Below are 15,018 nucleotides of genomic sequence, written 5' to 3' on the forward strand. Positions count from 1 at the left end.
ACCACACTTCCACTCTGCTGTCACTGACACCCGTCGCTGTGCGTATATATCGCTGTCGCTGCACACAGCGAAGCAGAAACTGGGCCGACTGACTCGTTAAGTAGAAACTTCACACGCTCCGTGAAACATTCATTACGAAGAGCTGAGAGCCGCCTCTCTTTTTTTTTTTTTTTCGCATCGTCATAGCAATCAAAGGCACCGTGGCAGAAGCCTGGTGGCGCTGTCAGGAAAGGTGGATGTTTCCCCTGTTGGTTGCGACATAGATCACAACCAACCAGCTTTGTGCTCCAGGCACATCTTCAGGGAACAAAACACAGACAGAGATACAGACCGACAGCCAGCGTAGTGTAGTTATTAAGTGCAAACCATTTCCTTTCGTACATTCTAACTTATTAAACTTGCACTGTAGACCTTATACAACATGTTTTTGCAGAACTGAACTGAGAGGTCTGCAGGTGCACCAGTGTGCTGCAAGTTAAGACGCAGCTTCAAAGGATGAAATGAAAAGCTCTTTTTCATAGTGTTATAAATTCATTTCGGGGAAGATTTAAAGTCTAGTTCATCGCTGAGAATCTATCAATAAAATAAAAGTGATTCAGTCCCTTTGAAATGTTTTGCACAGAGGAGGTGTCACTTCTTTTTAAGCAGTGAATAACTCATTTTCGGAATGAAAGTCTGAATGGAAGGAGACGTCTACGGGCGTGGGAGAGGAAGAGAGGAGAGAGAGGTGTGCCCGAACAACAATTCAAACGGTGCACTAAGTCCTGGAGGGAGGCCTCGGGTTAAAAATAGCAGCTGCATCACCTGCAGTCCATCTTCTCTGTGTGAAACGGTGACTTTTCATGCAGCGTGCAGCGCCGCCTGTCAACCTCTGAGGTCTCGTGTGGTTAGACGGGTGTCAAATGCCTGCCTGCCTGCCTGCCTGCCCACCTACCTACCTGAAGCTCCCCTCTGGGTGAATACACCTGCTAACCCCCCTCCACCTCCACCTCCTCCTCCTCCTCCTCCCCGCCTCGTCGGCCCCACAGATGGGTCACATGCTTTGTTTCGCCATAGAACATCTTGTGTCGGACTAATCACTCCCACTGGAGCCGAACGTTCACATGGTAACTAATTGCGAATTACCTGTTAATGGCTTGCTTTGGGATTTGTTTTAGCAGTGTAGTGGCTACATCATTTGTAAATGTGCGGTTTCCAATTACGTGCTGTTCACTGGGGTATGAAAAAGGATTGTGTTGACAGGTTATTGTTTTTCAGTGGAAGTCAAACTGTAAAAAAAAAAATGTCTACAACCAGTCTATTTGTTTAAAATGGAAACCTTCTCAGAACCAAACAAACCTGCACACTTTTAATTATCGTTTGACGCCATTTGTGGCCATAAGCACTAATTTTTTTGGTGTTCCTGTTAATGGAGTAACCGCTCTTTTATTTGTCTTCTCAGCCACTATCACCACTCAAACTCATACATACATTGACTTACTTGAGATAACATAACTGTTAGGATGCATTTCTTTGTAACTCTGCACAGCACATATTCATAAGCTCAGCTTAAACTTATACTTAGATTTGTGTGTATTTAACCCTCTGAAATCTTGGGCTTTTATCTGTCTGTTGAAAAATCAGTTAAAAACTCTTACGTGTGTTGACAATTTTACCATGTAAGCACAAAGTTTAGCGACCTTCAATATACCAGAATAACTGGCACTGTGCCACGACAAGTATTTAACCCTTTATTGGGCAAAGAACCGTATTTGGTAACTTCAGCGGACATCCGAATGAGGTCCCCATGACTCTCTGTGAGGTCATAGAACCACATGCATTTCTCCCAGCTAATCAGTGAAGATCAGGCTATGTCACAGATAGTGAAACCATGGCATCTCACCAATTAGTACAATAATAATAACAACTCAATTGACCTTGATTTGAAACAGAAAAATGAAACATTTTGAAAAAAAAGTCTTGTAAAATCCCCCAGTAACTCCAGTTGAGTTGAAATTGTCTTCTTCCAAGTATTTCAATGAGTGCCCTATAAAGGGATAAGAAGAAGAAGAAGACACTTTTAATTATCAATCGGCGCCATTTGTGGCCATAAGCACTCATTTCGTTGGTGTTTCTGTTAATGGACTTTCCATTCTTTTATTTGTCTTCTCAGCCACTATCACCACTCATACGGCTTCCAGGGATTCAGATTTAATACTTGAGAGTCAGCAACAAAGATTAACTTACATGAGATTTAAAAGCAAAACTTCTAAAGTTAGTGTCCCAGAACACTTGGCTTCCAATAGATATGGATGCACACAGAGCTGTGAAATGTTCAGGTTTTGTCATCTAAATGGTCAGCATTTTGAGACCTGAATAACTTGAAATGTCTTTGAAGACAAGTGATTTTGCTTGGAGACTCCAAGGCAGCTCTGCTAACTACCCATTAACCATAACTGCACCACTTGTTGTGACTGTATTTCACAGGAAAGATGGAGCTGAAGCTCCTATACGGTTATACATATTGTTTAAGAACGATCCCTGCCAGAGAGAAGTGAAGTATGTATCCACTAAAACGTTTTAAATTATTAAGTTAATGTCAGCTGTTTTACGGAACTGCTTGATAGGAGATGAATGCCACTTACTGTGTACAATAAAAGCCTTTTCTCATGCTACAGAAAGAAAGTCAAGGCCGAATAAAACCATTTTCACTTAGTCTCACTTAGTCAGTGAGTGAAAATTTGCTCGTGTTCTCTCTGCAGCAGGAGCAGAGCCGTGTCAGATCTGCTGCGGTGACGACACAGTCAGGGAGCAACTGGACCCGTGTTTAGCACTCTGTCAGCATGGAGCTTTAATAATAGAGCGTACCTCTCCTAATGTCACATTTTCACACATTTTTTGAATAATTCCACCGGAGCGAATCCCCTCTAATGGTTTTTAGGCCGTACCTCTTTATTTTCCTCTCCCTTTCACGCTCTCCAAACCTTCTCCTCCCTCTCAACCCGTCTCTCTCTCTTTCACTCGCTCTCTTTCCTCTGCCTGAGCATGCGGGAGCTCCTTGCAATTACCCAATAATGATGAATATATCCCATCAGACATTGCCTGCTGAACTGTAACCCTATTCCATCGCAATCAAATTGAACACTGGGAAATTTGACAGTTGACATTTTAGATTTTCAAACGGTGCAATCCATTCTCTCTGCATTGCAGGATTTTTTTTTCTCCTCTTCTTTCTCGCAGCAGGTTGTAACAGGGGCCGCTGTCAGTGACAAATTGCCGTCTGAGGTTTCTAAAGTTATAACCCACTTAACCAGACGTGTCAGTCAGGTGACGGTGTCTTAACATTTACAGATGACACGCCGCTGTTTGTGCACAACCTGTGTGTACTTTCTGATTCCTGCAGCGTCACCTCCTCCGTGCAGCTCGTCTTGGTGGCTGAGCCTTTTCACACTTGGGCTAATACTGTAGAGACGTGACTGTGATTGTGTCCCGAGACGTACTCTGCATGCTAAATAAAGACGCTGTACCCCCAGTCAGCTCCTCTACCTTGACTTTTGCTTTGTTTTCCGTGCAGTCACAAAAAGCTGTTCGTTTTGGAGCGGCGGATGAATGGCTGCTTGCTGTCATGTTTTCAATCCCATTCACTGTATTCTCCCCCTCCCCCCTGTCTTCTTCTTTTGATTTCTGGGTCTGACAGCGAAAGGGAACCGGAGAAGAAATGCTCTGCTTTTTTTGGGTTTCTCTTATTTCTCTTCTCTCATTTTCCCCTGGTGGAGATTTGGATTCCCCTGGGCTGATGCTGATGTGAGCAGCTGTCTCCACAGTGACAGACGCTGGAGATAAAGCCTGGGCCCTGCTTTCGGCCGTGGCCATCAAAGCCTGGTAGACTCCTCTGCCCTTTTCACTCAATATCTCTCTCTCTCCTTTTTTCCATTCCATTCAGTCACCTTCTGTCTTCCCCTCTCTACTTCTTCACACTCCAGCTGTGAATTTCTTTTCTTCCTTTCTCCCTCCTCATGGTGTCTTTTTCTCCAGAGCAAGGCAAGCGTGTCTTATTTTTTTAAGGATGCAGTCCATTCAGCTGTAGCCTTTTCATACAGAATCAATATTTCTGTTGTTCAGCTTTGCAGCAGCGGAGAGCTGCTGGACTATTTGTGCGAATGTCTGGGCATGCCGAAAGTGAACCTAAGGTGTTCTACACAACAGCATGGGAGGTGATTACTAATGGCCACAATCTGCAGTAGGGAGGGCAGATAAGGTGCCATGCATTTTAACTATATGACCTTCTAAAATGTGGCTGGCTGCCATTTTTTCAGCCCACAATAGATGCTTTAAAGTTGCCTGTTTTATGCACAGTGTTTATTGGAGTTATTGCAGGCATGTTAAAGGAATTTTCATCCTCTTTACATACAATTGTACATGCGGCATTATTTGTTTGACTTTGGATCCCATCTTCTTCCAAAAGTCCACACTGGTGTCTTTCAGCCATGATCACAATCTGCCCCTAACCTTAAAGCGGACATATTATGCTTTCCTTATCTCCTGTCATATATTTATAGTGTTAGAAAGTTGTATGTTTACATCAAATGTGGCCAGACCTTCAAATAACTTGATAAATATATGTAAAAGGCATCCCTGTGAGCAAAAACCTCAGATTTCCAATTGTTCTGAACTGCAAATTTCTTACTTTTGTTTCAAGTTGACATAAGCTTGTGACAGATTTTTATATTTCATCTGCTCCATATATGTTACTGCACCATGTACATACACAGCTACATGCAGCTACATTTCATGCAGCTACATTGCATGCAGTTACATGCAGCTTCATGCTTACATCAGGAAAGAAAACCTGTAATCTCTATTGCTGATGTTGCTCTTTTCTCGACCATTTTGAGTTCACATTTCTGCCTTTTAATTGTGTAGTTTTTGGCTTAGAAGCTTTTCATGGTGTTTTATTGGTCAAAGTCTATTTATTCATACTGTGTTACAGTCATTCCCCCCTGGCTAGAATGGCTGAAAATACAGAGACAGTAGCCATTTTTCCATTAAAAGTCCAATCAAATCTTGAAGTGGAAATTTGAAATGTCACAATGTCATGTCAAACAAGATAAATTATGTAACACTTCTAAATCTAAATTATTTTTTTTATCTTGGTAGGAAACAAATAATTGTCAGGTCACTCTGCTCGGACCAGTTCATCGCTACTTGCAGCTTTCATTTATCTCGTTTTAAGAGTTAATTTCTTATTTTTAGTGTTCAACATGCTTATTTCTAGATTTAACAATCTTAATTTAAGAAATCTTGTCAAGTGGAATTGCAGCAAGATCATTTCCCTCAGATTTAGTGTTTTTATCTTGTTTTTAGACACACCTTTTTTGCAGTGTAAGATATTGACATGCTGACCATATAAGCTGACCACACATGAACATATATATCACATGTGTTGACAACTTTACCATGTAAGCTCAAAGTTAAATGTAGCAGAATAACTGGCACCGTGCCACGACGAGTATATAAGAAGCTTCAGTCTATGTAACCTTTTCATTCATTCTGAAGCCTGAACTGAATCTGACGTTGTGTGGATTAAATGTGCATTGAACGACCACCTCTCTGCTTGTTCTTCTCACTCATTAAACCACAACAAATATACATAATATCAATAACCATAGAAGTGACAGATCAGAGAATGGTGAGTCATACAGTTTGCCTTTTTGGAAGGAAAAGTAGCTTTTTCTGTAGTTAAGTTATGAGGACCTGAAGTAATGGAAACATGAATAGTTAGTGACACTGTTTTAACATTTTAATTAAAACTTAATCTTGCAATAAACTCAATCCTGATGAACAAAGACGCCTCAGATAAGAAGACCAAGATGTGAGGAGTAAGGCTGTACGGCAACAAGTTTTTAAAAAGACTGCTTGGTTTTTTCTTCTTTTGTCTGGGACTTGTGTTACTTCCTGCGGCTGTCAGCTGATTGACAGCGAGCGAGGCATATCGTAACACCTTCGTTACGGTAAATAATGACACAACAGAAAGTTTGACAAACCCAAATGAAGTTGTCATGTTTTGCTGGGATGAATTATCTCACGCTGCGGAGGTTGTTTCTCATACTGTACAACAAAAGAAGGAGCAGCGTCTGGTTATTTCTGAAGGGAGGGAAACAAGTCCTGATATCTCCAACAAACACAGCAGGGATAAAAGAAAGTAAAGAGGCGTGTTAGACGGTTGGCACTAACTTGAAAACAGGTTTTTCCTCAGGACACAATTTCTGGACGCCGTCAGCACACTTAAGAATTTAAATTATCATCAGCATACATTTGCACAAACCAATTAACTCCTTTAATTTATTACTTTTTGATTACATTATTGCTCCTCTCTGTTGTTGTGTTTTGTTGTCTTCTTTTGTTGAATCCTTAAATTTTTCTGTTAGCTCTCTCATGAGGATGCACAAAGTTTCATCTTATTTTATCTGAAATTCATCTTTGCACCAATTCCCCCCGGTCGTCCTCCTTCTCCCTTCTGAATAGCATCCCTGATCCTCTGTTCATTAATTTTCTGAAAACAACAACAACAACAAAAGCCTCGCACAGTTAGACTCCCCTTTAGTTTTTATTTTATGTCCTCTGTTTCCTTTTTTCCTTCCTTGATCAGTCTGTGGTTTGCAGCAGAACTGTCGGGGCACGGCGGCTCTGATTATTACTCTCCTTACTCTTGGTTGCTTGTAATATCGAGTATTGGTTTTCTGCAGTTATTGTGCTGTCGCTGTGGGTGAGAGCGTTAGCTAAATGACTGAAATGTCAATGTAGATTAGTAGCAGCGGTGTTGTGTTTATGCTCAGCAGTGAAGAAATTACAGAAATGGTTTGTCAGCGTTCATAAATTTTTTTTTTTTTTTTTTTTTTTTAGCTGTGAGGAATTCTGCTCGGGAACAGCAGAGATGGAGGAGGTTTATCCTGAATAATGCCCCACATTCACTGCACACTATATGAGCAGAAACTGATGGAAATGCAACAAAAGTTAACCCTCCTGTTTTGTTGCGGGTCAAATTGGCCCATTTCAAAGTTTAAAAATCCCCCCCCCCCCAGAAAAAAAGTTAAAAGTATTTTTTAATAAAAAGAAATAATTTGAAAATGTTAAAAAATAAATAAATAAATCAATGTCACGTAAAACCATTGTATTTTATATGCAGGTCTTTCCAATGTACATTAAAAAAAAAGTTTTAACATGCATTTTTTAATGAAAAATTTGTGAATTATCCTATTGAACCTGATCTGTGAGAGGTAAAGAACACCATTGCACTAAATATTGTTCGAAATGGTTAATGGCGTTAATGATGAAATATAAACAATGTTTATTGGGATTTTTTAGGACACTTTTGGATAATTAAACATGCCCAGGGTCAAATTGACCCATGAACATTATTGCTGTTCCTGGAAAACGAACATAACAGACTGATACACACTCCGCAAGAACAGAGAAATGTGCTCGTTTTCTTGAGGTGACAAGAACAAAGTTAGTTCTGGTCAGGAAATGTCATACTTTACGAGAAGAGCAGAACTCCTCATAGGGCCCTCCCACTGCAGCACAAGTCAAATTCAAATTTCCGACCAATCACACAATAGCCGCGTTTCGACTTGGAGGGAAAGTGTCCACCGGGAAAGTCTCAGGCCACACCCTCTCAAAAGTCCGCTCACTCTGCGTGTCTCCATTACAAGTTGGCCCCCAGAGGGATTTAGAGACTCCAGAGGTGACGTATGCTGAAAGCAGCATGGCTAATTATGCACAGAGTCTCCGCTGATCATAAACATAGTGATTGTGAATTTACCGGCATCACTAACTGTGCACAGAGTGTCTGGTGCTTGTTGTAAACAAAGCAGCAGCACATACACACTGTACTACTACAGAGCTAACTGTTAGCCTGTTAGCACATACACACTGTACTTCTACAGAGCTAACTGTAGCTAACTGCTGCTATTGGCGGCTCTTCTTAACAAGTCGGCCTCCGGCTCGTTAGTGGCTCGTTAAGAAGAGAGGATTTGTCTCCAGTCGCTTTCTTGAAAAATAGTCGCTAAGGGGGTCTGAAAAGTCGCTAAATTCAGCAACAAAGTCACTAAGTTGGCAACACTGCTTTGCCGACTTTTACAAATGGCGTGTGTTGTTGTCGTGTAGAGTACTACGTCACATCCTGCTTAGTGATCTATCCAATCAGTAACCAGGCTGTTTAAGGGAGAAAAAAAGTCCCGACAAAAGCCACTCCGGACTGCTTGTATTCAAATTAGGGGCGTTTCGGCGAGTGAGAGCCGCCTCATTCCGGGTATTGCCCGGTAGTGGAAACAGCCCTCATAGTTCTCTGACACCCAGGGCTGCAGGAGAATGTATTAGCGGAGAATGTATTAGCCTTTAGTCTCATAAAAGACTCCAAATCAAAAGGTAAAACCTCTTCAGACAAAAGGAAGAAACCCTCATCCACACACAGCAGACACACACACTCTCTCACACACACCCATGCCCTCCAGCCAGGGAACAGTGTTTTGGTAAACAGGCCTGCTTGACTTCAGAGCCAGACAGAGCAGCCACTGGGGCTTCAGCTGCTGGACTCCGCCTGTCTGCATGTCACGGCTGCCAGGGAAATAAATACAAGAAGTAAAAAAATAAAAAAAATTTCTCCACATAGCTTCAGTCTTTTTGATTGTCATGTTTTCACTTGAGCTGACTTTTTACAGTTCGTGGTCCTGAATAAGACGATCAGGTTTTATGACCCCTGGGGGCTGTCAGACCTGCTCAAAAAAGCTACACTGTTAAAAATGTTAAATAAACAGTTATTTTACAGGAAATTTGCTGTATTATTTAACAGGGGTTTTCTTGTTTTTTCTACCTTAAGTGCATATGCTATAAAAAAGGTAACCTTTGTTATAACCATAAAGTTGATGTTCTGTAGAATAATATAATGGGACATTATTAATGAATTTTATTATTGAATTTCTCCCTTGTGGGACTAATAAGGGAATCTTAACATTATTTTTTCTATTATATTTTACATTCAATTGCTTAATGGTCTTAAATGTGTAATTACAGTGAATTCTCTGTAAAATAAAAATACAAAAAATACACATCATATTGCTGAATGTAAAAATAAGAAACAACTTTAAATTTAATGTAAAAAATGTAAAAAAAATAAAAAAAAAATTTTTTTAACAGAACAGCAAAAGTTGCCGTCATACACCATACACCGTCATAATAAAGTAGAAAAAACATAAATATTGATATTTACTGTATATTACCAGTATTTTTTAAAGAAATGATGTGTAAAATAACTTAGGTTGTTTACTGTTATTTGACAGCATGTCTATTTTTTATTTTTTTTAGATTAAAGCTAGTTTTACTGTTAGAAAACAAAAAGTTGCCTTTATTTTACATTCAGTAATATGTTTACATAGAATTCACTGTAATTTAACATTCAAGATCATTAAGCAACTGAATATATTTATGTATATTTGTTTTTACAGTGTATACAGAGCTGTTTTTCTGCTAAAATCTAGAGTTTTTTTCCTTCTGATCAGACAAACAGCCACCTCCAGCCTCCCCCGTCCATCACTCCCCCCTACGTGCCCTTCTGCCACCCTTTGAGCTGCTCCCTGGCGTTCTGCCCTGACAGACAGAAACGTGTGCCCACCCCCATATTTCCCAGGGCGGAGAAGCTCGGGCACAGGGCTGGAGGGCATATGTAGGGGGGGCTGCGGTGACTTTGGACCATGCAGCTGGTTTTTGGCCGGAGCATTGAAAGAGCTGGTGATAGAGCATTGAGATTATTGCTGACTAACATCCAAATACAGCTGCCCACATGACAGCTTGCAGAGCCACAAACAGATGTTGTGATGCTCTGGTGTCGACACTGAAGCAGCAGGGAAAGGTTGTCCGACTGATAACAAATGCAACATGAAGCGTCACTGTTTGTGGAAATCGGAAACATGAAAAAAATAACTTCTGGTCTGGTGCTGGTCTGATTTTCAACGTTAGATGGGAGAATGGAGTTGGAAGTGAAATATTTTGTCTACGAATGGATTGTTTCTTTGCCTTTTTAGATGGAGATACAGAAAGAGAGATAGAAAAAAAAAGCTAAATCAGATGATAGTCAACGTGCCAAGATTGCATTTCACCGAATGCGCAACACCTGCATGCTCTTCACACATACTGTTTACCTGCTTGATACTAGGGTTGCAAAGGGGTGGAACATTTCTGGTAAATTTTGAGAAACTTTCCATAGGAAGTTAACACGGAACTTGGAAATATTGAAAATAAAAAACATGACATTTCAACAGATTTATTTGAAAGTAAGTTAAGTTTATCTAAGTTGAACATGTGATGGAGGAATGCACAGTGCATGTAAGGGGCGTGGCCTATGTATGGGGCTGGCCTGTGAAGGGGCGTGGTCTATGTATGGGGCGTGGCCTCAGCAGCCCTGCAGTAAGCAGAGTGCTGTGTGCATGTGATTGAGGCATAGCAATATTAAGTGTACTTGCATGAAATTAAGTTGTTTATTCAACAAACTAGAGTTGTTTAGTTGTTTATGCTAAAATATTTTCCGAAACATATTTTAGATCTCTGTTAAGTGGCAAACTTCAATCTTGTAAAATACCTACCTACATACTTGCTACCAAAGCCTGCTCTGATATGATTGGCCAATACATTTTGGACGACAGATGGAAACCAGAAAGTTTCTGATACAAAAGTGTCGTCCGATTGCCTGCAGATTGTGCAGTTATATGCATATATCTGTTTATGGAGATTATACAGATGTTGTGATGCTCTGGTATCGACACTGAAGCAGAACGGAAAGGTTGTTCGACTGATTAAAAATGCAACATGAGGCGTCACTGTTTGTGGAAATCTCTACATAAAAAAATATTTCTGAAGCATAAAACAATCTGTATAGATTATGTATAGTTATTATATAAACCCAGACATCACTTACAACAAGTTAGCACACCGTTTCTGAACCATTCAACTCATGAAGATAAAACAAAATCTGATTCCCATCAAGTGTTTTTTTGCATAATGACGCCGATTAAGGTGCATTAGCAATCTCCACATATTTTCTTAAGTGACTATAATGGCTGCATTATGTTGTAATAAAGGAGGTCTTATTCTCAGGGGTGCTGCTCAGAAGGTCTGAGGCCCCTGCAAGATCATTTCCTCTGGCCAAATCCCCTGTGTTTGTTTAGTTTAATATGTTTCTTTTTAAAAAGGACCTTATTTTAATTTAATTTAACTTGTGCACTTGTGGATCAATCAATGCATAAATTTATTTATTATTCTTTAACTTGAATTTTTTTCATTAAGGAATCTTTGACACTTAATTAGTCAGCTTTGTCTTGCAGTAGGAGAGTAAATGTGTTTGGGCACATGGGACATAAAAAATTCTTCATATTTTTCTTAAAAACCAAAATAATTAGCTTTAATTTCAAGTATGAATAATTCTATTGACTGTGCATGGCTTTAATCTTCCTTGAGCTAATAACGAAATGGAAATACTCTGCAGATAATACTTTTGCACACATTATTTTTGAAAACTTTTAACGACTACATTTTCTGCAGAAACTGTACTGGATGCACATTATCTCAGGCTGGGTGGAAACTAACTTTTTGACCTTCTGACCCTTTTTCCGCATGTCAGATAATTACACATTTAATAGCCAAAAATCACTCTCATGTGGCTCTCACCCGTCGTTGAGGCGGATCAGTATGGCCCGGTAGAGCTGGTGCTGTGGGCTGTTGGACTCTGGACCACAGGGGTGGATGAACGGGTGAACAGATGCCAGAATGAAGCCCTGCTGGTAGAGCTCCTGCAGCTGGCTGGGCAGCTCCCGCACCGACGAGAGACGCAGCGTGGACGTCCCACCTGAGGGCCACAGAAAGAGCGGAAGAACGTGTGAGACAGAACAATTTGCATGTGGGGTTTTGTCGGCTTTATTTGAATGCATCTTTGCTGCAAACTGCTAATGGTTGAGCTGTTTGGCACTGAACTTTCTGGAGTTCTCACTGAATTTGTTATTTCTTCTTTACTGCTCATGCTCCGAGTGAGCCTGATTCTTCTGTTAATTCCAAACGAATCACTGCAGAGCTCCAAAATAAATCAGACTTTTCTCCGGAAAAAGACACCGTTAGATGCAGTATGAATTACTTTAAGTATTTCAATACATTTACAATGTACGTTTACTCTCATGATGCCCTGTATGATTCACTTCCCTATTATTCTCACAGCCTCCCTCCACCTCCTGCCTTTTCAGCAACCTCTACAGACCTTGTCATTGGCTGACTTCTTCTTCGAAAATATATATATTTTTCACCATAACTTCCATTGAAGGCCCTTTAATTCTTCTCCAGCAGTGTGTGAGTTTGTTTTTTCTCCCCTGTTGCACCTGAAGTGTGACATTTAGAGTCAGCCTATGTTTCAGGCTTCGTGCAGCTCAGCGAGGAAAATTCAATGCATAGCGTTTCCAGTGACTCTAAAGTAAACTGATAAAAAGAAGAGAACACAAGACAAACATCCCCCTGCAGTTCTTGGTATCTGGACTATTTCTGTCGCACTATGTAAATTATGTAAATGACAGTCCTTTTTCACAGCAGTTAGCCTCTTTTTGATTTCTTCCGTTGTGGAAAGGTTCCAGTACAGCTAGACCCGACTTCACACAATATTTAATGATAATACAACAGAGAAGAAGAGGAGAGGAGGAAAATTGCTTTACAAAAAAAAAAAAAGCACATGAAGATTTGCAATTCAGATACCAACACTGATTTTAGAGTCATTCCCGGTTTGTTTTGGCAATTAGCATCACGCTTTTCGCTCCATCCCCTCAATCTGGGAGTTAATAAGAGTGGCTCAAAATCCAATCAGAGCTGATTGCTTAGGCTCTGTATCACTGCAGCGTCTATTTTCTGACACTTCCTTTGATTCCCTCTCCGCTTAACTTAACTGTCCCAATGCAGGGGACAGGGGCCTGACATTAATGAGCTGCAATCAGTGAGTGGCCAGCTGTTTGAAAAGAGAAAGTTAGGTTACGGAGTTGCTGCGCAAAGCTCTTCCTCAGCATTATTTTCCCCTCGCCGCCTCCTCACACCTCCCCGAGGGATGAAAACCTGCAGCAGACAGCCGTCGGTGACGGCCTGTTTCAGGGAGCAACCAGCTGTGTTACAACAAGCCACACGCAGCTTCTGTCAGGCAACATCGGCCAATCAGGATGTATGGTAATGAGTGTGAGAAGGGGAGAGCGGTTCAGGTTCAGGAATGGGAGCAATTAGATTAGAAAAATGCAGAGCTTGGTGGCGGGATGGGGAGGAGGATGGACAGGAAAGATAGAGCATGAGAGGTCAAAACCAAGAGGGAGAGAGGGAAAGTTGGAGAGGCCGTGGTGGAGACGGTGCTTGGCCCCCGGATGCATGACGGCTGGGATCCCAGCAGCGTGCTGTACGAGGCGACATTTACTGCAGGCCAAACAGCTGGGGCGCGTGGGAGAACGCCAACACAAAGAGCTGGATGCAGAACGAGAGAGCGGGGAGAGGAGAGGAGGGAGGGAGAGGGAGCGGAGGTCTGCTTGTCTGTACGAGCTGTCACAAGACGTGGGAAATGCCGCTATGGCTAATTAGAGTCAATGAGACTATACAGAACGAAACATTCAGAGCCATGGGAAAAGTCAAAGTACACAAGTTCAATGTGAGGTCAGAGAGAGAGGGCCGGGGTGGGTGGAGCACGCTGGTGACACCATGCCAGACGGTTCTTTTGAACCTGGTCTCACAGGAATCCGTGAAATAGCCACGGATTCGCTTAACTCAAAATCTGTGGAATAGCCACGGAATCACTCAAATTTCCCTGAAACTGACACAGATTTCGCTACAATGCAAGTTAATGACAGTCATATCCCGTGGCTATTCCATGGATATTTTTTCCTATTGGTTTGTTCCAAGTCACGAGACTTTCAAGGACCCGGCGGTCAGAACAAAAAAACATGGCGGACAGTTCTCTCATTTTTAGTGAAAAAATCAATATTTTGACTTAGTTTCTGCATAAAAATGGATTTTGATTACATTTCTAGCGAGAAATATATGTTTTATTTTCTAAATATTCACTCAGTGAATCTAGATAATCACTTTGTATGTTGGAATAGCCACGGGATATGACTGTCATTAACTTGCATTGTAGCGAAATCCGTGTCAGTTTCACGGAAATTTGAGTGATTCCGTGGCTATTCCACAGATTTTGAGTTAAGCAAATCCGTGGCTATTTCACGGATTCCTGTGAGACCATGTTGGTTCTTTTATATGTTTGGGCTCAAGTTAGGGTTGTCACGATACTAAGATTTTCAACTCGTTACCACGATACTCGATACCATTTTCGATACCACAAGGATAAATCAAAGACCCCGAAATTGAACAGAAATATTTTTAACAACAGGAAAAATGCAACATGTAAAAATAAACAGAACCACAGGTTAAATATTTATAATAAAAAACAGTTGTGCAAAAAGAAACTTCAACTATGATAACAAGCTTCAGGTCTGAGGTAGTGCAAAAATAAATAAATACCATAAACAATAACAATTAGAACAATATTTTGTATGCTGTGCGCAATATTAGGCAAGCTTGATAAGTCGACTTTTCTCTGCTTCATCCTGGGAAGTTCAAGAGAGAAAATAACACTTTTCATCGATACTTTTGAAAATGAGTATCGTATCCGGATAAAACGTTTTAGTATCGATACTTTTTTGAGTATCAATACTTTTGACAACCCTAGCTCAGGTAGAGTCAGTGTATATCTGTGTCTGGCTGTGCCTACAGAATCTGAATGTAATTGGTTGACTTCCAGCCCTGCCATAAATAAAAATGAATAGCATTATGAATTTAAAATGCTTCATTCCATACACACAATCAGTGTATTTATATATTCCCACGATGCAAACACGAGGATACCAGGGGCCAGGCGGAGGTCAGTCACACACATTTAACTGGCTCTCACACTACTGCACCGTTTGATGTTAATGCGTGCGA

The 15,018-nt window shown here is 40.9% G+C and overlaps 1 protein-coding gene across 1 annotated transcript in view; it reads right to left on the minus strand.

The window, feature by feature from the left end:
- The window catches only part of LOC131975982 (raftlin-like), a 140,171-nt gene that overhangs the window by 71,346 nt on the left and 53,807 nt on the right, over positions 1-15,018 (minus strand). Inside the window, exon 3 of the mRNA XM_059338835.1 lies at positions 11,698-11,875. Coding sequence (XP_059194818.1) covers positions 11,698-11,875 — 178 coding nt within the window. The remainder of the gene's footprint in view (positions 1-11,697; positions 11,876-15,018) is intronic.

Source organism: Centropristis striata, chromosome 8, assembly GCF_030273125.1.
Source record: "Centropristis striata isolate RG_2023a ecotype Rhode Island chromosome 8, C.striata_1.0, whole genome shotgun sequence".
Classification (NCBI taxonomy): Eukaryota; Metazoa; Chordata; class Actinopteri; order Perciformes; family Serranidae; genus Centropristis; species Centropristis striata.